Raw genomic sequence first — 27,298 nt, forward strand, 5'->3', positions numbered from 1 at the left:
TCTTCTACCAGCACATTTATTATGTACCACTTTGATTTTACTTTTTGTTGTTTGACTTGGCTACAAACTGGACATTATCATATGTAGTATTTGCTCTTGTTGTCTCCGATTTGTTCTAAATACAGCACAAATAAACAAAAAACACAGAAATACCTGACTTTGCTTTGAAGTGTTCAGATGCTATTTGGTAGGGTTGCTTATTTTCAAGAACATATTCTAGGTCACCTTGTAACAAAGCCCAGAGAACATCTCCAGGCCTGTCTTGTGCTGAACTAAGAGGTTAACAAAGTAGCCTTTAAGTTTCTGTTGATTATTGCACGTGGAGAAAGTGAACTGAAACTATTCATTAGCTTCTAATCCACAAAACAGCTAGCTGAGAAGGCAGCCTTTCCAATTTGGATTTCAATTTAGACAATAAAATGAGATCCTTTTAATATCACCTGCCTGTGCCCTGCTGTGTACAGTAAAATAGCAGAGATATAAAAAGATCAGGCAGTTTTTGAGAGGGAGTAATCATAGTAGGTATTTGTTCAGTTCTGAGATTTAGAACCTAATAATGGAGTATTTAGACTGTTTTAAGTCAAATGAGAAAATCTGCCTCGTAGCTGTGAATTTTTCATTTTCTGTACTGATACAATTCAGGTACAAATAAACTATTTAGAATTATCTACTGCTCTGCAAGAAGGGAGTGACAGTACCATGCTGTCATGAAAGAAAAGCTTTCTAATAGAACAAAATGTCAGTGGTTATTTTAACTTAAACTAACATTTTCAGAAAACTTCAACGTTTTTGTTTTCTGTGTATAACTCATTTAAACAGATTATTTTTTAATTTATCATAAAAATCTATAATTTAAAAAATAGTTTGCTGCTCAGGGATCAGGATCATCTTTTTTTGTTTTTGTTTTTCAGAGTAGAAAGCCTATCTAGCTATTAATTTTTTCCCCAAGTTCCAACTTTAATTATTCGGCAGTATCATGCAGCTTCTTGCTGTAAGCATTCCACTTGTATAAAATAATGTATTTTTGACACATCTTAAGGATATGGAACAATCCCTTTTCCCAACTCATTTTGGCCTGAATGTTAACCTAGGATTCATGGCTTAAATGTTGCTCTTGCTTGGCCAAGTTGTGTCCTTTGTTTAAAAAAAGAGCCTTCCTTGTCTTTTGGGTTTTTTTTTTGGTAGGTCTCAAGTATTTGCAGAATGCAGTTAATGGCACAAATGGTTAATGGCACAAAACTGACATTTATCATAAGCCTATTCTTGAAATACAAGATTTACTGAGCAATTTAGATGTGGGAGGAACTCAGCTTTCATCCTAGATGCATGATGTTCTGAAAATAGAAATGTATTTCCGATGCTTGCTTTTGATGCAGCTAAGTTGATACATGCTGGCATAGTTTTCTGGAGTTGCAAAGGTTTCTTCTTTCCAGGATGTCCTCTTAGTTTGAAATCATACCCCTGTTTTTTTCCAATTGACCATTAGATGCTGGGGCAATCAGTCTTTTGGGGTTCTGAAACTCAAAAGAATCTGATTTCCAGGACAGTGTGTGTTTGTTTGGCTTCTTTTTTAATGTTTATTTGGGGTTTTTTTGCAAACGTGGACCTCACTTTCTGTGTTCTGAATAATGTATCTGTTGTATTCCAGTGTCTTTAATTTGAAAACAAGACAAAGTCTCCTTGATTAGGTCTCTGATTGTGATAGTATAACAGCAAGGGAGCAGGAAGGAGAACTGGGCCTTCATTATGGAAAAATGTGGTAGCTAAAATAAGAAAACATTTTCTAAAAAATTGTGTAGTTTGGCGTAAGTAAGAACATAAACTCAGCTAAGAGTCCCTTAGCAACAGATTAATAAAATACCTACTTACATAATTGAACATATATTTGTTAATAATGATAATTGTTAATAACAATTTATTAACATTGGTRGTAGTATTATTATTTAACAAGATACACTATTATATTTATAGAGAAATTAGAGTCTTACTTCAGACAGACTTAGAAAAATAACTCATGAAATTCTTTCTTTGTGCGCCAGCTCAGTACTTGATCAAAATGAAGCCATACACTATTAAGCAGAGAGTGCCATACTTCTGCTGGTGACATCCCTGTATTCTAATGGCAAGTGTGATTTTGTGCATTTAAGTCCTTATGGTGTGTAGCTAGATTCACATGCTGGTGGGGACAAATAACACTTCAGCTAGCAAAGGGAGAATAGATGAAATCTGCAGAATATCTAGAACCTTGCTACCTCTTCACTGCATGCTGTGCAAGCAAGAACTGAACCAGGCTCAGGCTCAATACCTGAACTCCACTTCACTATCACAAATAATCCATTAGGGTAAGTTTACTTCAGTCTTTACTTTCACTGCCTCCAATGCAAAGCTTCAGTGCTGAAATTTACAGAAGGGACAAGACATTCTTGATATCTAATTTTTAGTTTTAGAGTCTCTACTATGCCTAATAGAAAGCCAGTTAAGTCCTGTCAGCTCTACCACAACAGCTGCAGTGATTAAATGCTGAGTGTAAAGTTTCATACTCGCTCTGTTGGAAATGCACTGAATTAAGTGTAAAACAGGCTCAGAAAAGCATTTGCAATAATATCAAGTGTTGCAGTTTGAATACAGAAGATCAGCTACTCCTGAAAGCAAAATATTGGCAATCAAACCATGAAAATACCACCTTTAAAATAGGACACGTTCTGCTTTTTTCTCTCCTATTTCTAGCCACATGTCTCTGATTACCTTGCTGCATGTCAAGTACTAATAGTCCTTAATGGCCCTAAGCAGTCTCACCTGGGGCCTCCACCCACACCTGCTGCCTATGAGCCCACAGGCTCCATTTCAGCTCAGCCTGAGACCATTTGCTCTGTTTAAGCTGTTTTGTAGGTGTGTCTGTCTTCAATCCTGTCTCTGGCCTTGTCTTCTGCTCGGACTATGGACCTCTGCTGAAGGTAGTTTTGTCTCTAGCTCTGCCTCTTGTCTCGTCTCTTGCATGGATTTTGGAGCATCTTTTAACTTGTTTCTGGTCCTGTTTCCTGCTGCTCGTGGCTGGACTGCCTGGATGGACCTCTAGACTTGGTTCATCACCTTGCCTTGTCTCTGGCTGTTGATGGGCTGGTTATCAGCACTTTTCTGCCCTACTGGCTCAGAGGATGGTTGGGTAGGCACAGGGATGCTCAGCCCCAAYTCAGAGTTTCTCAGCCCATGTGGAACAGCCCTGCTCTTGCTATTTGTTCCTAGTGCTCAGCAGTCCTTGTTGATAGGCTGAGGCTAAATACTGTCACTGAGAAGCTACTGCACTTTTTTCTGCTGGGCTCATGGGTAGGTACAGGGATCTTTGTTTCTCTGACAATGAGTTGTTAGATCTGCCTCTCATACTCCACGTTATGAGAGCATCAAAACAGGATCTTGTCCTTAGTTCTGCCTTTGTTTGACTCACTTATTTCTTAGTATAGCAGGCATATGTATGAACCTGAATTAGTCTCAATGTTTCATGTATTTCCACAAAATGCTGTCAGTAAGGCCTTGCAATGAAGCCATATAATAATTAATTCATTTAGAAATGTGGTGACTCTTTGCCTGTAGAAGTCAGGTGCATAATGTCCAATTTTTTTTCCAAGTATAACAATTAAAGATACAGGTCCATCTAATTTACACTGTAGTGAAGCAATATGGAATCTAAAGGTGAAAACTGAGGGCTCCCTGTCAGAGACAGCAGAGGTGCAAAATCTGGTATGGGTAGTTGGAAATATGGAGAGACAACTGTGAATCAAGGACAGGTATAATCCACACTGTGATAGAGGATGGCTTTGTACAAACTCATTTTTAAATGGTCAGTGCTTTCATAAAAAAGGGTAGATGTGAATTCAGTCATGTACACAGATTGGCTTGAGCTTTATAGAAACAGAAGAGATCTGCAAAATAAACTACTGTATGGTCAGCAGCCTCTGTAAAGTTGAATTTGCCACACAAAAAAAACTGTCAGGTGCCTGGTAGCAATTTGATAGACTGACAAGGAATGATTTCTATTTCTTCTCTTGCAGAAATATTAGGTTATTCTTTGCTGTAATATAAACTTACAAAGGGCTTTAAGGAAAAAGGGGAAGAAGGCTATCCACTGTCAGATAGCCTTGCACTTCAGATAATGCACATTTGCTCCTAGCAGGCTGTTCTTATGCTGCTGTGAGGAAGGTTAGCCTCTGTCATGTGTGTACCTTGTGACAGAGCTTTAAAGAGCGAATTGCAGTGAAGATAGGCTTGTCTTCCTGTCTTAGGCGCTTTTTCAGATTATGCTAGCTGAGTGTGGTCCTCTGCTGTAGAGGAAACAGAAGTAATCTTTTCCTTTCAAATACATCATTGAAAACATAGTTCTGCCCTCAAAAGACTGTATCGTAGGGTGCTTTTTGTTCTGTTTCAGTGATTCTAGATCATATTTTCCACAGTTTGGAAACAGAAGATCTGGGCTATGTTTCCCTTTTCTCTTACCCATCTCAAATGCAGCATTGCAAGTTCAAACTGGGTTTTAAATGTAACCTGGCTTCTTGCACATAACTGTCTTGGTTAGCAGGTCACAAACGATAATGCTGAGAATGCTATACAAGCCAGCTGTTTTGCCAAATAGTGTTGGCTCTAAGTTTTACAGAAGAAAAATTATGTGACTAATATAAGTAGTGATATACTCAAACATTCATGTATTTGGAATCAGATCTCTTAAGAAATCAGGATTTTTTTTCTTTTTTAATGTCATGTTTTAAGTGCAACCACATTGGCATAGTTAATCAACGGTCTTCAACTCCTACTGATCTGGGTGAAATCTGAACTGCTTACGTAGAAGTGAAAAGATCTAGAAATAGTTTGAGCTAAGTATGCTTATTTACTGGATAAATGCTGCCTGGGATTCTAGTGTGCTCACTCTGGTGAAAAGTTCTGTTACTGTTTTTTTCTTTTTACTCTGAAAGGATTAAAAAAAAAAAAAAGATGGCAAAAGAGGGTAGTTTATTTAAAAAAAAAAAAAAAGAGAGAGAGAAAAGAAAGAAAAAAGCAAACAAAACTATGTTGAGCTTCGAGAGTGGTTTTCAGAGAGCTGCTGCTCCTAGTACAGAGGCAGTTAGCAGCTCAACTGCCGTTCTGTCAGAAGACCTTACCGTTTTGTTCGGGGGGGAGAGGGGAATAACCTGTGCAGTCGAGTCACCTGCTGTACAAGCTGCACCTGTTCCTCGCGGAGACCGAGCAGGAAAACGCGCAGGGCGGGTGTGCTGCCGACCCGTCTCTCCCGTCTCCTGCGCTCCCTGACGGCGTGCTCACCGCGCCAGGTGTCGCTGTCCGCCCTCGCCCCGCGCTGCGCAGCACCTGCCCCGCGGCGCGGCCCTGCGTGACGCAGCACGTCGCAAGGTGCCGGCCGCGGGGCTGGCGACGACCGGCCTAGGCCGGTTCCTGCCGGGCCGGGGCGGTTCTCCCCCCCCCCCCCGTATCTTAATTGTTCAAACTGCTTTTCCTGATAATAGGGTTGCTAATATAAGATTAATTTATATTAATCTTAGAGACACCCCCCCCTCCCGCTGAAGCTGTGAGGGTGTTTTGGTCTCATGGTGGCTGCAAAAGACTCTTTTCTCCTTGATTTTCAGTTTTAATCTCTCGGTGAAAACAGTGACTTTGGGGGGGGGGGATAGGATTGGAACAGTTCATCTGCTACCAGTGTGTGTTGTGCAAAACTTGACATTTGATTTGTCTGCTAATACTGATTTTAGCTATAAGTCTTTATAAATAGCTACATGATACTAACATCATGATAATTAAAAGGTTAGCTCTTGAATAAGGGTGTTAGGATGCCATGTTCTGTTTTAGTCTCTAAAACTTGTATTTAATACTAGGTCCAACATAAAGACCTGAACACAGCACTGAATGCCATTTCCCCCGGCCTCCCACCACCACATGCAAAGATCTAGTTTCTCCAGTTAAGGCTGGAGGTGTTTATTTTTGCCTAAAAACCTGGAATCTGGAAGTAATATTAAGTATTTGTCACCTTGGAGAATGAAAATATGTTGCACTGTGCAGGTAGAACATAGGTTATTTCTTTCATAAGCACGTGTTTCTAAAATGGATTTGTGGCTATTCTTCCTCTGCTGCCCTAAGCTTTTTTCTTTCTCAGTTGCAGACAGTTTACATGCAGTTTTCAGTTTCCATGCTGAATTAAAAATTAATGAATCTATTGGACAAATTACTGTTTTAACTGACTGTTTTATGAATGTAGCAGTAATCATACTGAGCCTTCATTTCCTCATGTCTCTCCTTTTATCTAGCTCTACTATAGACATTATGTTTTGAAGTGGTTTATTAAAGACTTACTTACAAATAATAGAAGTTGTATTGCTATTGTAAGATCTATTTTATAGATTACTGCGAAGTATTTTCAGAGCTCTCATTATTTTCTCAAAAATTGATTCCAAATCTATTTCCCCTTAAAGAAAAGGTATTTCTTCAAGGAGAAGAAACACGATTTTCAGTCTTTGTATCCTGAAAAAAATAAATCGAAGTCATAGTAAAATGAGGCCTAAGGCCTCATTAAGTAAGTAGCCTGAGGAACAGTAAGTCCAGTCATATGTGGTATCAGAAGACTGCTTTAATACATTTTGGATACTGATCTTGCCTCATGTTAAAAATCAAGTTAGTCTTCTGGAAAAGTTTATTCCAAGACTGATAAAGATAATTCAGAATAAATCCGAGTCAGTTCCCTACAGTTCAGCTTCACTTTAGCCCTACTGGATGTCTCSTCTAGCCATTTTTATGCCTGCTGTACCAATCTTGTGTTATTTCCASTTCTTTTTAGCTAGAACTAAGCTGTGTCATCTGATAATGGGTTATATGCCCAGAATTCCAGATATATTGGATCTGCATTTCCCTGTTGTCTTCTTATTTCATCTGTTATGTGATACTTTAATAAAATTGCATGCATTTTTTTCCGTATTGACTACTATAGTTCTCATTATTAGCAGGATTTTTTTAACCTTTGGAGGTTAGTCTGGACCTGCCTTGTGGTTGTGTTAATCTCTTTCCGCTTCCTTAAATAGGCACAATACTTAATAATGTCTAGAGAGAAAGTACCGTTCCTAGCTTGATAGATAGGTCATGGGATCTAGAGTACTCTGAATTCAATGAGTTCTCCTTACTGCTATTAAACTGTAGAACATTATTTTTACTGAAATCGGACTGAATGCAGTTTCTGCTTCTATCTAGGTATTTTTTATTCCTGTGTCTCATGTTAATTGCGGAGTGGTTTTGTGTTGCATTAATTTTAAAATTGAAATGTTTTACTGTATTTTGAAGTACTTTGCCTATTGAAACTATATATTGAAATACATATTTCAAAATAATATTTTAGAACTTTATGAAATAATATGTGAAACTACATATTAAAAATGTGTAAAATATTTCAATGTATAATTTCTTGTACGATGTTGAATTTGCTTTACTACTGGTAGTTCTTAAAGATTTTCATTAGTGGGTCCTTTCACATTTTCTTCATAGACGTCCTTATTTTCTTAGAAGTGAAAAAACAAAGATCTGGGCACTGTTTTTAACACTTGGGGCATGGAAATGCCTCTCGGGCTGTTCTGTTTGACCCTGCTTTGAGCAGGGGGTTGAACTAGATAATTGGGAGTAACAGACAGTCTCTGCTTTCAGCAATGACTATCCTCAAGCTAACTTTTTAAAACATTCTTCTGCATGCTATGAAATACACTACATTTCTTAACTGCTTTTAACTATAGCATTTATATATTCTGAAAAATTGATTTTTGTCAAGTACAAAACAGATCTTAGGTGATTCATTTGATCAGTCTCTTCTGTTTTCATATTAGCTTTTTTGTTGTTGTTTTTGCTAGCTTTTTGACTGGGCTATTTCCAAGATGCACTGAACAAATAAAGAAATGTAAACCTCTCAGTTTTAAGGGCAGTGAAGAATTCCCTCCCTCCCCCAAGTTTTGTGTAGCAAAATTTAAGAAAGGAAAGTTAAAATATTTGCAAAGCCAGCAACTTTTATGTGTATACAATATTTATGATGAAACATGATTAGGAGTGGCATGAAAGAAAAATAATAACTTAGCATACACCTAACTGGACTCAGATTATGGCTGTTTTGAAGGAAGAAAGAATTGTAATTAATTATTTTGCACAAGTGACAGTAAGAAATCCTAAAGATGGTCTTGCCTAAATAGCTGGGAACTTTGTTTTCCTATGATTCAGGAACCTCTTATCAAAATGAAAACTATCTTAACTCAAATAAGATTCTGTATCTGCCAGGATATAGCTGAGGTTGTTCCTGAGGTCTGTGTTTCATTTCCTTTGTCTGCTTTTTCAGCAGAGGAAACTTGTAATTTAACCTAATAGAGTTTAACCTTCTTCCCCCTCTGCCTTGCACAATTATGCAGACTTTCCAGAAAGTGCTGTATGGCCTGTGGAGCAGAATGAAGAGCAGTACCCCATCTTAAAGTATTACAACCTTCCTAATTCCAGATACTTTGAGAACTCTGGAAAAAACAGAATTTGGTTTATTTCAAAGGAGCTTTCTCAGTGGTTAAATCTGGCTATTGAGGGGTACTGAAATTTGACCTCAGTGCTGTCATAATAGCATAAGCAGGTCCCTTAAATGTTTACAAGTGATGAAAACTTATGGCAAAGTATTCTTAGAAGCAATACTCGATTTAAATAAATATATAAATATATATATGTATTTAAACTGAATACAGCATGAGAACCTGTAATATGTCAGGTTGTGTGYCTAATATGTTAGGGCAAGATTAATCTGAACAGTTTGTGGTCTTTGTGCAACAATTAGCTTTCAATGCTGATGCAGTTTGCATAGAAGCGAAAGAAAAAAGTCTAAACTCTTGTGCACCATGAGTTTCACACTTAGTTTTTAGAGAGAAACATCATCTTTTCAGCAGTGTAAGGGAAGAATGTTATGGATTTGGAGGTATGCTGTTAATATTTATGAATATTAGTCTGATTACCCAAAACAGAAGGAGCAAGAGGGCTGAGGTAGARCAAGGTTTAAGAAACAAATCTGCCAACTGTTTAGTTGTGGTGAAGTCAACTGCATGAAATACTGCAGACAAGAAGCTTGTTACTTGTTCTGATATGGAAACAGCAACAGATTATGAAAAATCCAAATAGAAGGAAGAAGTGGTAAATAGAACTTCCAAAATTGGTTGAACATTTATCTTTTGGTCTGATAACTTCAGCCAAACTCTTACCGGTAGTGCAGCCCTTACTGCTTTAGCTGTCTGCCTGGCAGATCTTAAAAATACAGATCAGTGCACATAGTATCAGGAAGTCGCATCACCGCAGTTCTGCAAAATTTTATCTCAATTTTGAAATGTATAGATTATATACACATACCAAGATGAAAAGAGTCAATACTTAACTATATTGTAAAACTTCGTGTTTTGAATGTACAGCATATTTAAATAGAAAGGCGATAGTACAAGTTTTAATCCTGTCTCTACAAAAAAAAAAAAGTTTTTCTTATATTGAAGTATTCTGCTATAAGTAAAACTGATTGAAGATATTTTTGTTATCAGTATTACTGGCATGATACCTGAATGATCATTTTCAGCTTTTGCAAGGATATCTTTTTAAGAATATTCTCTTTAAGTACATACAGCATTGTAATCATTTCTTTAAAAAAAAAAAAAAAGGTATTTCTTGCCTCTAGCTTACCAGATGTCTGACTTAAGAGCCCAGTTTTACACACACAGTGTCTCCTGTGTTTTATTTCTGTAGTCACTGGTAGGCAAGCAATAACTGAACAGATATCATCTTCTGGAACTGATTCTTCTCTTCCCCTGTGAGTCTTAATGGGAAAAGAGATAGAATAAAGAGACTACATTTGCAGAGCAAAACTCTAGATCTATCTGAAGGTTACTATTTTTTTTTGTCAGCATGCTTAAATACAGTTTTGTCATTTTCAGTAATGAATGTGTGATTAAAGGTTATCTGTATAGCCAAATAACTGTTATTACCATGTGCCATTTTAGTTAGTTGGGTAATTTGTCAACTCTGTATACAAATAGGCAGTTTACAAATAAGAATTTTCACTGCCTTAGTTAAAAACATAAATCAATAGCAATTGTTTGAGGGTTGATTTATTTGCTCAACAGGCACGTAATAGGGCAAACTTCTTATATTCATCCAACAGCTTAGATTAGGAAGTTGTTTTGTGCTGTGGCCACTGAAATGTGTGTATTTAAGACATTTAATGTCTTAAGACAATTAAGATCTTTTCTTGCATGTGCAGTTCTTGGTACTGCCTACTTCTAGAATAATTGAGTTTCACCATTGTTCAGTATCTTTGGTGGTACGAGTTACTAATTTATGCAGTTGTGTACATACTGTGCCATGTAACAAACATCAAGTTGCCAGGGGGACAGAGTTAGGATTATTGAAAATGGAGAACGGGAGTGACCATTCTGGGATGTACTCCAGTTCCTTGGAGTTGAAACTAACATCAGCTGTCCCTAACAAACTTACTGAGCATCATTACAGAAACAGATATTCCCTCCCTCCTCCCACACAACCATCAGGTTGGACTGCTGTTCCTTTGATGTTTTAGCACCTTCTTTAATTTCCAGCTAAAATTTCAACGACTTGTTTGAGCCTTACCTCTTTTTGTGATCTGCGTGCTTTCTCTTTTTTCTATTATTATTATTATTATTATTTATCCTTGCTATGTTTGTTAAGGCCAGTTGTGTTCCGAGGTTTTTAGTTGTCCCATCTAAGCTTACCAAACACTTCTAACTTTATCTGTTATCAGTTTGGGTTTTCTTTCTTAAAGAGTAAGAGTTGCCTGAATAAACGCTAAGCAGCAGAATATTCAGGAAATCTCCCTAATGCCTTGTTACAATGTTATATCAAGGGCAAGGCCCCTAGGAACTACCTTTGAAGTTAGCCCAGCTTTAAGCAAGGCTTGGACCAAATGACCTCGAAGGTCATTCCAATCAAAAGTGTTCTATGATTCTCTCCCCTTCATCTCAGCAGGACATAATTTCTTCAACACATGAATTTTTTTGTGTAATGGACTCATCAAATTGTTTTAATCTTCTTTTTAATGAAAGATTAAGTTAAAAAAAGCCTTTTCTACTCCCTGCAGAATCTTCTCCAGCTTCAAGTCATGTCCATATGTCTAGCAGAGAATACAAAAATGAAAGGCAGCAGTTAAGGTTATGATGACTGCATGAAGTTTGTTCAGTCCCTAAATTTAAACCACCTATTAGTATTTATTGTTAGTTACAAGGAACTTAGAGTCACAGTGCTAGCACTGTAAGAGTTTGCTTATTGCCCAAACAACTATTTACAGGCATAAGTYGTGGGAAAGGGAATAACAACATGTAAGCAAAAAGAAGAAACATCCTGGCTCAATGTTTTATTTTGAGAAGGGGGAGGAGGAAAGCTGGGTGGAGCTGAGCTCTTTCTGCAAGGTAGAAGCTGTCTGGCTTCTGTCTGCATCCTTTCCCTAAGGAAGTTCTGAATGGAAAACAAATCTTCCCTCAAAGACTAGAGAAGATAACTCTTACTRGTTATCAAGGACAATACAGAGCAAATATTGCACTTGAAATAGTCGTATCAAAGTGTGGTCAAACTTAAAAATAATTTACCTAAAGYAGGTGTTCAACATGAGACTGTTAGACTGCTTATGAAGGATTATGCCTTGTGCAGAAGAGATGCTCTTGTGTAGTTTGTCTGTAATGAGGAGAAATTCCACCTTTTGGTCACTTAAACATTGCTAGTGGAGTGTTAACCCACTTTAGCAGTTAATTATCCCAGGAAGAAATATTACTGTATCCTCATGCACCTCTGTTGCTTCCTCAAAGGAACTTTATATTGTATAGTATTTTTTTTTTAGAAACTTATTTTCTAATATCAAAATGTGTCTCAAAGTTGCTGAAAAGATGTGTTGTAATGCCTGTTATTAGTGAGACTTTCTCCGTATCTCTTTCGGTTTGGTTTGAGTTTCTTGAGCTTAGGGAACACATGGAGAATTGCGTGCCGCAGAACAGAACTGATTTCARGTCACAGAGTATTTCTACATAATATCAAAATATTGGGCATGTTGAAGGTACTTAATATGAAATTCAGAGAAAAGCAGTGTATTCAGTCTTACATTGGGACCCTTCAGTACCTTATTCTTTTCCTCTGGGAAATTGTCTTTCCTCATGTGGATTTTACTGCCTAGTACCTTTTTGAAGCCTTCTTTTATAACTTGGTGCAGGGAGCATTGCTGTAGTGGCCTCTTATAGTGGAGTTCCTTAACTAGAGTGCTCCATTCTTTACTGTACAGGACTGAGGATTCAGTAGGGAAAAAAACAGAATAGTCCAGTGGTTACTGTTAAATGAGATGCTTCTTTGTTACTTTCTGCCTGAAGGTGGAAAAACTAGCATTATTCTAGTTCTATTAGGTGCTCAAATAACTGAACTACTGGAGTAAGGGGGAGGGGGGAGAAAGCAGGAACTAGACCTCATTTCTTCTTCCAGGGATGATTTTTTTTTTTTTCTTTCCTTCTAGATCACGGCAACTATTACTATATTTTTTTGTGGAATGCTGTCCATTAGGCACACTTGAGGAATATAATTTTGTGGGTACTGATAGAATGAGCTGTGATTAGATGCCAAACTGATCAGTTGCCAGAAGGCAGTAATAATTCTACCCATCCAACATTACATTTCTCAGATATGCAGTTTCTGATGTATTGCTTGAATATTGAAGTTCATCCTAAATCCTCTTTTAGATGCTAGCTTGGGCCAAACCCAAGTATGAATGTTGAGATGGAATAAATATGATAGTACAATACTATTGAAATTGATACACTGTGGAGATRCAATAAAATTTTAAGTGTACTCCTGCTCAGCTGGTTCAGTTTCAAAAGTAAGCTCCCTTTTCAAATAAAAATAGCTGCTGATGTGAACAGGAAGAATTAATGTTATTACCTTACAAGAAATCCARCCCTAAGCCAATTCCTTCTGGCTTTGAGCTGCAACGTTTTTCCCTAATTAACTAAAAATGGGAAATTACACAATGAAATCATTTGATTTTTATCTTCTCCAAATAAGAACATGAGAATGGTTGTATTGATTCAGAATCAGGATCTATGCAGCCCAGTATCCTGTTTTTTAAGGCCTTAAACAGACATGTAAGGAATAATAAGGCAATATATTATTTGCTTCTCTGATAATGCTGTTGCTTCAGAGTTTAAAGTTAAATGTAACAAGTGTTCACATGTTTTCCATATTACTTTCCTTTGAATAGCAGAGATTCACAGCTCCTGCTGTGAAAGGATTCTGTCTTCATAATGACGGAAGTAACTATCTGCAAAACTAAAACTAAAAAACTGGATGGTTTTGCAAGCTACGTCCAGTCCAACTTTAACTGATTTGAGGGAGGTGAGGTATGTGAAATGAATTCAGCAACTTACAAATTTTTTTTTTTTTTTTAAGGTATAATTTATACTCTAGTTGACAGACTCAGGAATGATGGTAAAAGTTAAGGGGAAATAGTCTATATCCAGTAAGTACTGGTCTTTGCCTGCTTTGCAAGCAAATAGCACATTGTGTTGAATACAAGAGTGCTGCTGCTGGCTTTTGGTACATGCTCTGTAGGTAAATCAGGAATCAGTTCCAGTGTTCTGAGCAGCACAGCACATGGAACTGAAATCATATTTAAATAAGAAGAAATAGAACAATTATTATTAAGCATGATCATTATGGAAAATGTGGATATAAACAAGACTGAATAATGCATGGAGCAGTTAAAAATAGCTTTTAAAGGAAAGCATGTCTGCACACTTCTGTAAGTGTTAAATGTAGGGGAAAGCACTGATCATTAGACCTTTCTGAAAATATTATTGCAAATTATTTCCCTGCATCATTGGTAAGAAGTGGGGGGGGGGGGAAGGCACAGGTTCTGCACCAGGAGTACTGCTATTGATTTTGTAAAATCTAGGGAACAGCAATAATTTGTATTAAAGAAAAAAACAAAAAAAAAACCCCAAAACAAACAAACAAACAAACTTTCCCCTTAAGAATTTGTAGTCAGAGAACTTCATTTAACTGGCAATAACTGCCAGTTAATGATTTCTTGTAATAAAGGCAGTGAGCCCTTTCTCGTAGAAGTGGGAAATAACAACTGGGAGAGTTTTCTGACATCTGAAGCTAGAAGGAATTCTGGAGCAATTTTAAAAGTCAATTTGAAATTCACTGGGTACAAAAAAGTAGTGATCAGTAAGATACTGGTAGACTTGGATGTTTGGTTTGGGGACATGGAAGGGCGGTTTTGTTTTTGTGTGGCGGGAGGTTGGTTTGTGTTTTGTTTTTACAGTTTCTAAGATCTGTGTAGATGGTTGGAGTAGCTTTGTTGGAATATCAGAAGAATTTCTTGATACCACAGCTGAGTAACAGCATTCTGCTCAATGTTTAAGAGGTTATTGTGTCACAGCTATAGAGGTGGCTGTTGCAGTCAGATTTTTCACTTAATTTTAAACTGTGGAACAAAAAAGTGCGTGCTGAATATGACCTTTCCTGTGGTAATTGACTGAGAGGTTGGCAACTTCTCCTGGATTTATTTCATGTCAAATCTTTTCTTAACTCTTTTCCAGACAGTTGATACTAAAGATTATTTTGTATTTTGTAGGTAACTGAAAATGTACTGTTGATTTGAGAACTGCTTTTCCTTTCTTTTGAGGGAATATTAGTGTTTCTTAACCTTTTATTTCTGTGAAGTGCCTCTGAATCTTTTTCTTCCACCTTCCACAAATTGAGAACATACAGAATAGCAATTTAAAAATCAGTGAGTCAGTATCTGCCTGTAATTATATACAGCTATGTTTGGGTGGCTCCATTGCAGAATTAATTGAAAAGATTGTGTGCTAATACAACTCCTTGTAAAATTCCTTTCATAACCACTGCCTTATAGTGTTAAATATAATTTTATTAATTGTTTTAGAAAACAAAAAAAAAATTGTGTAGTAGACAGCAATAGCACTTTCTCAAAAACTGAATGCAKTAAGTTATAACAGGCACATTTTGCTGTTACTAATCACAGCACACTTAAGTAGGTTCCTTCGTTCTTCTTACTACACAGTATATATGCATGCAAATCTTTATTGGATAATTAAAGGGACACAAAAGAGCAGGTTTGTCCTTCAAGCCTATATGCAACTYTGATAATTTAAGAGGCACGCTCCAATGAATGACTTACAGAGGACATACATTCCCCCCCCCCCACCAGCAAGAGTTAAACTTCTTTGTTACATTCTTTTGAAGACCCCCTAAGGTCCATGACCTCAATAACCAAGTTGTATGCCCTAATATACATATGCACTCACATAATCTGGTGGACAGGCTGAATAATTAATTTCCATAAACTGGATAGTACATAGCATGTTAGAAAGTGTAGGTACATCTTGCACTTGACATCTCGGAAGATAACAGGAAAACCTGTTCTGAAGGGAATCCAATCCTACATTAGTGTATAGAAATAAAAACCAGCTATACTAYTGTAAATACTGTTGCGAACATAGTGTGCAAAATGTACGTGTTGGGCGTGAGGGCTTGACATAAGCTATCTTTGTGCTGCTGTTGTCCCTGCAGCCAGGGCCCTGGATGTGCTCCTCCTAGGAGTTTAGCTCGCTGAGTGTGAGGGCAGCCTCTTTGCTGAAAAGGGCTGCTTGCTTTTGAAAGTGAATTCTTGGGTGCTTGTACAGGCCTTACAGCTGTGTCATCTAAGGATGAATGTCTCGAATGARTGTTTCTTCTGCTGTGATGATCAGCAGTATTCCCTGCGTCTGGTTATCTCTCATGAGTGTTCTGATTACTTTTACAGAAATACAGCTCATGAGTATGTATGGTCTTGGAAAGGGGTATTTTGACATCAATTTGAGTATTCACTTGTAAGCAACCAAAACTGCTTTTGGCCCTTTAAGTTGTGGGCAGAGACATTTGGTCATATGTAATTCAGGTTATTCTGAAACTTCTACTACTGGCCATTGGCAGACAGCTTAGTCTCAGCAGAACCCTCTTGCTTGTGAGCTAGTTTGCCAGTAGCTGTATTTCTGTTGAGTCCTCCTTACAGAGGACTCCCAAAAAGCCAATTTGGTTATGTATGGATGTACTGTAGTTCAGACTGTAATTGTGTCTGCATATCTAAAAAGAAATAAATTTGATGTAGATAGATTTCTAGTAATAGTCAGATAGCCTTTGCTGGTAACAAATTTGATGTTTCTGCAACACTGTGCTTCTGATCTTTCCACAGTGTACAGATGCAGTTTCCAGAGTACCCTATTTATCTAATATTCCCCCAAAATGAACCAAATGTTGTGCTCATCTTCCTTCCATCCTTGTGGAATGTGAGGTCAAATAAAAACACCAGAGAGCAAGAAACTCCTATCAGTGGATCAGAGTTTCTACTACATGTATACAGAAAACGGAATATTTGAATGCAGCTGAAACTAAGATGACTGCTCTGTGGTTGCTTTGTGCATACTTGCCATAGGAGGTGCAACTTTTACTGGAATATTTCCATTCATAGGTAGATAGTAAAGTTACAATTTTAGGCACAGTATAGTGCATGCTTACAGAAGGAGTGTTCATGAGCTTCAAGATAAAACATTCAGAACTAAACACATCAGCCTCTCGTCTTTTTTCTGTTTTGATTTAACAGAGTATTTTCTCATTCTTAAAGTTCTTTTGCTTCCCTGGGAATAAATTCTGTTTTCCAAAGACAGTAAAAGTGTAGATGAATCACGGTTCTTATGTTGTGTCACAGTTCAACTATATTCTTCACATTACACTAATATGATTAAGTAGAATGTTGTCTTCCTTATAGCAGAACATTTGAAGTAGATACATGATTAAATGGCAACCAATGAGAAGAGAATACAGCAAACAAATCATAATTATTCTGTTTTGACTTAAGGGAGGTAATGGTTGTACGTATCTGCCTGACTTCTCAGTTCATTGATACTTTATAATATTATTTTCTTATACCATGCTAATGTAATTCTGATTAAAACCTTCCCCTCCACCTCTGCTTCTTCCCCCCCCCCMCCCCMCCCCCSTTTTCCTGGTGGAGTTTTGTGTAATTCAGAACTTCTCAATGAAGTATCTATTATCTTCAACTTCCTCAATTTAGAGGAAGAGTAGAGTTTACAAACTTGCACAGTAAAGCATAGAAATATGCAGAAAAGTTGTTGATATGACATTTAAACATGTTGAACATCTTTTTTTTCTTTAGAAAAACTACCTAACTGAAAGCTATATTTTGCTGAACATGCTGAAAAATTAATGAAGTGGAAATATTTGTTAGTTGTGTTTGTTTTTCATATATTTGATGTCAGTGTACAGTCACTCGCACTGTTCTTTTGTGGAGCTGGAAAAGCACCCCCAAAAAAAAAAAAATAATAACTTGTACTGACTCAAGCAGATTAGTCACATTTGTGAGACAGTTTGAAGGCTCCTTGCATAGATAAGTGTGGTTGCCCATCAGGAATCCTTTCAGGGCAAGAGTGTGGGGGGGGTAGGGGGTGGGAACACACAAAAAACACTGCATGTCTAAACTATGTCAAATCCTAATCAGATTTTTCTAGGGAAACTTATTTATATTTGTCTGCAAGAGTGAGACTTAGTTTGTAACCCAGAAATAGTCTTGTAATATGTAATTGCATCGGAYTGCTTAAAGGCTAAAGAGCACAAACTTAACAAGGAAAAACATTTCTTTTTGTAACAGAAAATCATACAGATATCCTTGTAGAAGCAAGTACACTTTTAAAATAYTGAATCAAAAGGTTCTGTTAGTATGAAAGTTTGGTAAATCTGTTACATTAACTATAAAAGTTAAATTATTTATTAGAAGAGTTACCGTATTTGTAGAAAGCAGCTTGACTAGAAAAGCCAACATTTATTACAGCCCTTTTTTATACCTTCCTGTTTCAAATTTCTTCAGATGAATATATTAAAATGTCTGTGGAAATCAGACTGGTGATCTGTGAGCACTACTAATCAGACCCTAGTGATTCATTTAACAATATCAATACTATGTCAATCTGTTTATTACTTATCATATGAATTTAGTGCTTAAAAGGGCTAAACTGGAATTCCTGAAAATGATGGTTTGCTGTTTATGCACAAACTTGATTTTCTTTCCCACTGATTTGGATGAGATGACACAATCTTTACACTGATATGCTCCTGCCAGAAAGATGTAATAACGCATGTTGTCTACAAGAATGTCACCTGACATACTAAATTTTGTGGTATCCTGGAGTCTGGACCCTAGAAGTGGAACTGTATAATGAAAATAATATATTTACTTACTATGAATGACCCTAGTTCTAGAAGGGAAGAATGCTGTCAATTTCCAATGCATGATTTGAGACTGCAGTTGTTTAGTACTTTTGAAAATCAGGCACAAAATTTTAAGTTGGAAAAATCAGTATTTCAAAAATAGCCACTCTCCCTAGTCACTGTTCTCTATAGCCACATTTGAGCAGGTAACTTAAATGAAAGTCATTTCTTCTGGTAGCACTTTGCCATTATTATCTGCCAAATGACTTTGGCCATGTTTATCTTAAATGTTATTAACTTTGGAAGACTTGAGTGCAAGCATTTTAGTTGATTGTTTCACTGAATGGCTAGCTGCTTAATCCATGAAATCCCGCTACAGTGAGTCAGTATCAAACACAGATGGTAGAGCTGTAGAGATATCTGGAAATTAATGATGATCTACAGATCTGAATTTGTCAGAGTAAAACCTTCTGATGCCAGCTAGGAATTTAAAGATGTGCTTTTAAAATTATTTATATGTAAATTAGGCAATTATCCAAATTTTTGTAACTATTATTCTGATTAATAATTAACCCAAGCTCTTTTTGTAGGAAAAGAGACCACTGAAAAGAACCTTCTCATTTCATTTGTTATACTCACATTCATAAGTGATCCAGCATCCTTTGGGAACAAGAAAAACAATTCAAGATGTAAAATCCACATCTTGATGTGAGAATTTTAGAAAGTTGCAGTTTAAACAGTTAACAGTATTTCTTCTTTTTTTTAACTTATGGGTGTGACACATGATTTTGTTCTCTCCTGTAAATACCTTGTAGAACGTACAAAAAATGCTTAATCATGAGTATAATAATCAAATCACTGTTAGCAAAAGAATGATTATTGCTGAGTAGCTTCAATCCTTTCTGTATTCTTGGCATGGGAGAAAGATGTATACTGAAGAGTAAGCAGATCATGCCTTGGAGGAAAGTGTACTCATTGCCTAACTGAATATATCCTTCATTTTTATTTACTGTAGAAAAATTACCTAACCTCACCTCATATGTACATCCTCATTATTTTCAATTTAAGACCTCCCACTGTTTTAAGTATTTGTACATAGAAATACAAACACAGCTAAATTTACTGTCTTATGCAGGCCRGTTGAATTAACTTTGCTATAGATTTGAATAATACAAAAATGCACATAATGCTCAGTAGAACCAGAAGTCATACAGGTAGTTTTGTGTAGAAATCACGTGTAACTTCACTTGAGAAAGCAATTTGTGACTTTCTCTAAATAAGTAAATAGAAAGCAATAGAAAGGTTAAAAAAAATGCAGTGTAAGATGTTAACATTTTTGTCTATGAAACAGCCTAATTTGTTCATCAAGGCCAAGAGAGYAGTTTCTATATGTATGCTTGATATGTTTACAATCTCTCTCTCTCTGTGTATGTATGTATGCTTTATGTATCTAAGAAAGGAAAATGCATCCACCCTGCCAAATGAATGCTGTGCAGGTCATCCATGGGGCGGGGGGGAGGAATGTAAAATAACACTTAAGCATATTAAAAACACATTTAAAATAAGTCAGTTCCATCAGAGCAGATCTAGATCTGGATGTTAGTGGTGCAGTGTTGAATGGTTTCTCCCCCAAAAATAAACACTTTTTCTTATTTACAGCTCAACAGAAGAGCAGTTTCATTGGCAAACACAAGGTAATGTACTTTTCATTATAGTATGACATATCTTATTTTCCAGAATGATCATATTCCCTAAAAGAGATGGGGGGAGGAGGGGAATATGAAATTATGCGGTATTTTTTTTGTTGATAGTGTGATAACCCTACAAAAAATTAACAAAAATCAGCAAAAGCTGCTAGCCTTTGCAAATATAGCACCTAGAATATTGTRGAGTTTTCAGAGGGTTATATGGCTTAATGTGTTTTTAACTGTTTTAAAGATTAGACCTGAATTATTGCAATACAAGACCAGGCATAATTTCTGTGGTTTTGCATGGCTAGCTTCCTTTTGAATATGTGATTCTGATGTGTTACCTATTTCTTCATTAGCTGTGAATGGCTAGTCACTTGTAACTGGTTTTATTTTTTTGTCTTTTTTTTTTTTTTTTTTGTTAATCTTGCTGTAGATGGCCAGAAGGATATAGAAGATGAACTCACCACTGGTCTGGAGCTGGTGGACTCCTGTATTAGATCGCTGCAGGAATCGGGAATACTTGATCCCCAGGACTATTCTGCCAGTGAAAGTAAGTTGCTAGAAGTATTCTTTTTAGAATTTAGTATTTGTAATGTTTCATGCTTCAAAATTGAGTATTTTTAAGTTTGTTGATTACTTTCTCATATTGACAGAAGACAATGTAGTTTTGAATAGGAAGTTTACCTTCCCACATTTACAAGTTAATTTGGGTTTTTTTTTTTCTAATGGAGTGACTCTCATTGGAAGTTTATGGACAAAGAACTGTGGATGAGATCAAAGAACTTTTATTTAAGTAACATATAACTGCAGTAGAGCTGTGCTATRCTACAAAGTCACAGACTTCAGAGTCACCACTACAAAAGTAACTGTCAGTCAACACCTTCAGAATATGCAAAAGTAATAAAATGAAATATAGTGTGGTAGTGTGAGTAATTCTGAGGTCACTTTTTAACCACTGAGCACAAGGCAGGTGGTACTCCGTAAGACAAAAACTTTCAAATGGTTACACAGAGAGAAATAGGTGAAATTTTTAAAGATGATGCTGAGAATGTCAGCTGTAATGAGAAAGCTGGAGGCTTTTCCAAAGGTTTGTTCACTGGGGATTTAGCAGTCATCCTGTTTGCAGAAGTGTGCAGTGAGTGGGTAAATTCTCTGCTAGTGCCAGGGACAATGGAGGCATATATATTCAGAGAGCAGATTTCCACRAATGTATGTACTCATAAGTTGCGTGCAATGAGATAGTTTTCCAGTGGGCTAATGGATCCATTAAGACATGYAGTGCTAGATTATGAAAAAGCAGGATAATAGACTATTTCCCTTTCATCAGCCTCCTACCCAAATACTCTGTTCCCCTCTACCACAGCAAATTCCCTTGCTTCCACTTCRCTCTTACTGCTGCTTCTGACTTTATCTTGGCTTTTTAGTTTTCTCTAGTGTTCCTCTATGTCTTCCCTCTGCTCTCTTGAGCCATTTTTGTCTTTTCCAATCCCCTGCTGCCCAGCACTTGGTGACTTGAGTGCTGTCTTTCAAGATGGCTGCCCAAGTTCAACTCTCTTGGAAGCAAAGGGGACTATCTCCCCTTCCTCTTAGAAGGGTAATGCAGTGTGACAGCCATCTTCTGCAAAGCATCACCAGTGACAGCGAATCATCACCCTGATATGTGGCCATCATTTCAGGTGAAAGCAAGGCATTGCAAGGTTGAATGCAGAAGGCTTAATTTGTAGTAAATGTTTTTAAAAAGTAAAAAATTTCTAATCTCTCAGGACTATCAACAGGGAATTACTGCAAATCTTGTCAGAAGTTTTTAAGTAGGTGAGATCTGGTGAACAATGTTGCCAACAGTCTTGATGAGATGTTGCTTAATCTGAATACAATCTTCCGTTGGTAAAACATGATGCAACAATGTAAGCACTTAAAATTTGTCATCTTTTTTCCCCCCCTTACAATTTTTTYCCTCATTTGAAGGCAAGAAGAAACAGATTAAATGACTAGGATGATAAGAATTGCCTTCATACTGGGATTGCACAGAAAGATGAGTCTAGGTAGATGGTCATAAGGGAGCTTGAAGAAAAAAGGGGGGCTGTGTGGGATGTGAMTCTAGCAGAAACTGCCAAGATAAGGATACTGAAACTGAGGAAAAAGTGTTAGTGAAGGATATTAGATGGAGAAAAAGTCTGTGCATGTGGAAAAACTCAGTACTGAAACAAAGTTCAGGGGACTATCCCAGGAAGATAAGATGCAAACTGGAATTTAGGTGGGGAGAAGAACAATAAGCAATGTGGGCAAAAGGGAAAAAATGATGGAGGAGAAAGATGGATTTTTATGGGGAGCTAGAAGAAAAACTGAGATTCATTGAAGTGGGGGGGGGGAGAGTTGAAAGCTAAGCTTGCTGCATTGGATGGTTTGTTCATGGGATCAGGAAATAGGTGGAAAGAGTGAGCATCTGGGTGATGAGAATGACAGTCACTGGAGGAGGTAAATTATGGGCAGGACAAAAACTGTTTCTAAAATCAATTAAGTTTGGAGGGAAGAGGCAGATACATATGTTCACAAGGGAGTAGATTTCCTCACAGACCTCCAAACTTGATTCTTCACCATTTCATTATCAGCTAATATTTGTGTAGCCTTTTGTCAGTGCTCCATCCTCTTCTCTTCCAGGCCCACCCTGGTAATGAAACTAGATTGGTATTTATTATTCATGTTTTTAACTAAGAAACAGGTATGGCAAAGATAGTTTGCAACTCTGCTAATCACTCCTGATTGTAATAAGTCATATACTGGAATTTCTTTGKTTTTTTTTCCAGTTTAGAATAAAGTATTGCAAACACATGTCAAATAGTTAAAATGTTACTGTGGTTGYAAAGTCAAAACTACTGAAGTCAAGGTTGCCTGTACAACAAAATTTGGCTTCCTTGCAGCTGCATTATAAAGCAGTCATTATCATGCCCTGCTTTGTCCATTTTCTGTCCATGCCTCATTTACCCCAAAGCTAAGGCTCAGATTGCATAGTGCACTGAAGGAAGATTTCAGCTGGAGCACTTCTGCTCATTGCCTACAGAAATTAGAAGATATGTACCAAATGAAAACAAAAATCTCATACTTGACAGTTAAACTCTGCACTTAAAATTCAATTCATCCCTTCTGTGTGTCCTGAAGTTCTGATATAATAGTTGTGAAATCATTCAAGTCATCTTTTATTGATACCTAGTTTTAGATGTTAGTGGCTAATTTGCAGGAGTGCTGAGCACAAACAACTTTAACTGAACACTGTAGAAGCAGTGTCTCAAAAATATAAAGAAAATTTCAAAACTCATTGTGAAGCATATCAGACACAGCACTTGTACTTCATAGACACTTTGTCTTAATTCTATCAATATCCAAATAGGAAATCAGGACTATAGTAGTGTCTTGCTTCACAGGTGTTATAGAAATCATGGTATTTTTGATGTTTGTACTGAGCATTGAGTGTCATGGAATAATCCACCAGGGTTCTAAATTTTCTTTCTTATTGGCCATTTTTCAATGATGTTCTGAGGCCATGCAATGGAAAATGAGACAGCTACAGAATACTGAATAGTTTTGCATTGTGTGCCCCCTCCATAAGSTAAGGAAGAGCATATGTACTGAGGTAGTAATTCAAAAAGGGCATCTTAAGTCTGTAGTTTTTTTTCCTAACTTTTTGAGCTTCTGCATTGCAACTTTATTTTTACTTTTGTATTTCAGATGCATAGCCCTGTTTTTTGTGACTAGGCTGACTGTCTATATGGCATWTTTAGCCTGCCGTGGCAGTTCTAGTTTAGTTGGGACTGACTTTTTAAACTATCATATCAAAGGCTACCCAGGAACAAGACCACAGATTGTTTTGACCTGTGTGTCTCTAGTCTAGCAAAATAATCTATCAGTAGCTGTTCCCCTGAAGGGGATTAGTCTTTATGTAGTCAGTCTTTATGATTCAATTTTACATGGTCTGGTTTTCTCAGAATTAATTTTTAAAAGTGGCCACATAGCAGGCAGCTATTACAATTCTCTAAATCCCAATATCACCTCATATGTGCTATTCTTTTGCTACCAAATGCAAGCTGTCAGCAAAGCCTAAAGGAGTAAGTTACATGAAGGGGATTTGGACAGGAGAGGTTCTGTAGTGCTAACTCTGGTGCTTACCAATTATTTCTACTGAGTGTGAATCAGCAAATAGACGAACATATAGGTACTGGTGTGTATAATATTTTGATTGATTCAGAGCAATGCAAGCAGAGCAATCCCTGCTGCTGTAGCTGTTTTTTATTTTAAGTAATTATTGTCATACAGCCTGGCAGATTCAGAACTGCTGATTTCTGTGCTTCCACTGAATCTGGGACAAGATTGTGTGTGCCTGAGGGTTACTCCTGCACTGTTGTCTACCACTTCCTCCTCTCCCAACTTAGTATAAATTGGGTCCCTGAAAATAGGTRACTTTAGTTACAAACAAACAAAACRTAAGGAAATTTCCACAATTACGTGGGATATATGTAGCTGAGCTGAGGACTAAACCRCATCTCCTTGGCCTAGTCCAGTTTTCTCTATTGCCGTAATAGTCTTATCTTTTATATAGCTGTAGATCTGTCGCCACTACATCACTTCAGTTTACATCAAACATGACCTGGCACAGTTTTCTTTGAGTCAGAGGGGAGTTTGGATTGTCCTGAAATGTTGGTGGAGATATCCCCATCAGGATGACAGCCATCTYGGCATAAGCTCGGTTCCTGAGGGCAGGCAGCTGTAGCCCAGCAGCCATTAGCTGCTGCATGTCCTGAGGGCCAGCGCAGCCCCTTAGTGTGACTGTGGGGGCACTGGCACCTTCCTCCTTGTTGTAAGTAGCTGTAGCAGCCAGCACAGAAGCCTCTGGGGAGCAGCAGAACAGGCTGCTCCTTTCCTTTAGAAACCATTTCCGTGCTCCCCCGTTGTTTTTTTTCTGATAGCACCTGAAATATTGCTGTTGCACCAGTGAAGATACAGAGCTGYTGCTCTTGAAAAGGAGTAGGGGGGAAATCAGACATATGAAAGCCACACTAAGACACACAGGAGACACTGAAAGCAGGTCATAGGAGAGGGACAGAAATGTGGAGCAGGTGTAGGAACTGGGATCATTTGAGAAGGAAACATGCAGATGGAGCAGAACTGTGGGGCTGCAATGAGAGTGCAGGATGGAGCTAATATTAGAAATTGCTTAGGCATAGACATAAGACAGGAGTACAAAATGGTGACAGTAACTGAGAAGAGGTATTTTGATGATGAAATTCGTTAATTTCCTTGGGAAGGAGATGTGAAAAAAAACACTGAGGTGTGTGGAAACCAAAAAATAAGAGGAATGCAGGAAACAAAAGCCATTTCTACCCTTTATATCACTATCTCAAAATCACAGAACTACTTCAGATTAAGTACTACCTTTACTACCTGGTCAGAAATCCTTTTTTCCCTTTCCTCTTTGTTTTTTGTCCATTTTTGATTACATTGAAGAAGTCTTGGAAGAAAGGATCAGGGAAAGGGAGAGTAAACACAGATATACAGCGCTCTGGGTGAGGATGGGTGACTGGTGCAGGAAGTCTGTCATTAGGGCCTGTTAAGTTAGCAGTCTGTCTTGCAGATGAGTGGGAAAGGGCCTGATACTTTCAGCTGCTCTGGAGTGAAGAGACATGAGGTCTTTGAGACCTCCTTAAAGACCAAACTATCATTTCCTGCAACGGTTTGGTAAATTTGCATTTTTGAAGATGGATAATGCGAATAGGAATGGGCTTAATGTAGAATGAAAGGAAACTTTGGTCCTGTATTTCTTTTCCTCCTACTGGTTCTTCCTATCCCTATGGTTTATTAGCATGTTACATCAGAAGACAGCCATGTTGCTAGCAACAAAACCATTTCTGAAATAATTAGCTGAAGCACGTGGAATCCTTACCAACACGTACGTATTTCAGAAGTTAAGGAAGGGAATAGTTGCTCCACCTGGTGTGGCATTAACAAGATCATGGTAGAGGGACTACTGAGATTACTGAGCAAATCTTTTTGACACTTTCTTCCTAACTTAAACTTCAGGCTCAAATGTCTTCTAATCCAAAATTCTCTAGTTCTAATTTAAAGTATCCACAGTTAAATCTTTCATGCTATTTTCCTTGTTTCAGTCTCTGCAAAATGAATGTAAGACTAGTCTTTAAAGGATTATGGATCAGATTTCTAGAGCTCTGGCAGCTTAAATTTCTAACTGAACTGTAATCATTTCGTTAGTTATTTTTTTACATGTTTAATAACTTCACAGGGAAACTCTCATTCCATGCTCTCAGAATAGTGACTGCAGACACAGAGCTTCTGTTGACATAGATCAGAAGGCCTGTCAGATCAGTGACATAGCTGCAATTGTCTGATATTTTAAGAACACTGCATTCCAAGTTTCAGTTTAAAATATATATATATTTTTTATTATTGGGATTGCAGTTTTCCCCAGCTGACACAATACTCCAGACATTTTTTTTTTCAAATTTTCTGAATATGCTTGCTTTCATTTACATCTGGGACCCTACTGTCCTGGTGTTCAGGTTCTGCTTAATCATAAAAGCACAAATTTTCCTACTTTCCAAAATGAGTGCGGGGTAATTGTAGAATTCAGCACAGTGATAAAGGGGGAGGGGAACACAGATTAAACAAATACTGGCTTTTTAGTGCTATTCCAGAATTTAGTTCACTGAGGATAATGTTGACAGAAATACTGGCAGTTTAAGGAGATCTCAGTCCTTCTATTCAGAGGAAGAAAGAGCACAGCTTATCACTTAAACTCAGTCCTACAATATACGAACTTTTCCAGTTAGATAAAACTATTTGCCCCAACTGCAGCACAAATGGGCAGTACCACCATTTTGATAAACATGCATTTGTCTGCTATAATAGATRTTGAAGTTTTCCTCTGAGAATTCACTTGTTACCTAGATAATTCATAGCTCATGATGCTATATGGAGCAATTGTATACTATTGTATATAGCTTTTGTATAAGACAGATGTGTTTTTTCACTTAACTAACCTTCCTAATTCTCAGACTGAGAAGATGACTGAGCTCTTATTTCATTGTCTTAATTTAGTCTTGTTTTCAGTAATTTTTTGATATAATGGAGATCATTACTCCGTGAAAGCAGATGTCCCAGTTGGAAGAGCACTCCTTGTTCAACCTCTATGATTTTCATCCTTTATCAGCTGCTTTATTCAAAGGTAATGAAAATGGACTGAAACAAAAAGACTGTATTTACACAAT

At 37.3% G+C, this 27,298-nt stretch overlaps 1 protein-coding gene across 3 annotated transcripts in view; it reads left to right on the forward strand.

Moving 5' to 3' along the window:
* CTNND2 (catenin delta 2) overlaps positions 1–27,298 on the forward strand; it is a 655,980-nt gene that overhangs the window by 318,471 nt on the left and 310,211 nt on the right. For all 3 annotated transcript variants that reach the window (XM_085302090.1, XM_085302091.1, XM_085302092.1), the window contains 2 exons: positions 19,993–20,027; positions 20,458–20,574. In XM_085302090.1, the coding sequence (XP_085158216.1) occupies positions 19,993–20,027; positions 20,458–20,574 (152 nt within the window). The remainder of the gene's footprint in view (positions 1–19,992; positions 20,028–20,457; positions 20,575–27,298) is intronic.

Source organism: Rhea americana, unplaced genomic scaffold (assembly GCF_003343005.1).
Source record: "Rhea americana isolate MKP2758 unplaced genomic scaffold, rheAme1 scaffold_185, whole genome shotgun sequence".
Lineage (NCBI taxonomy): Eukaryota > Metazoa > Chordata > Aves > Rheiformes > Rheidae > Rhea > Rhea americana.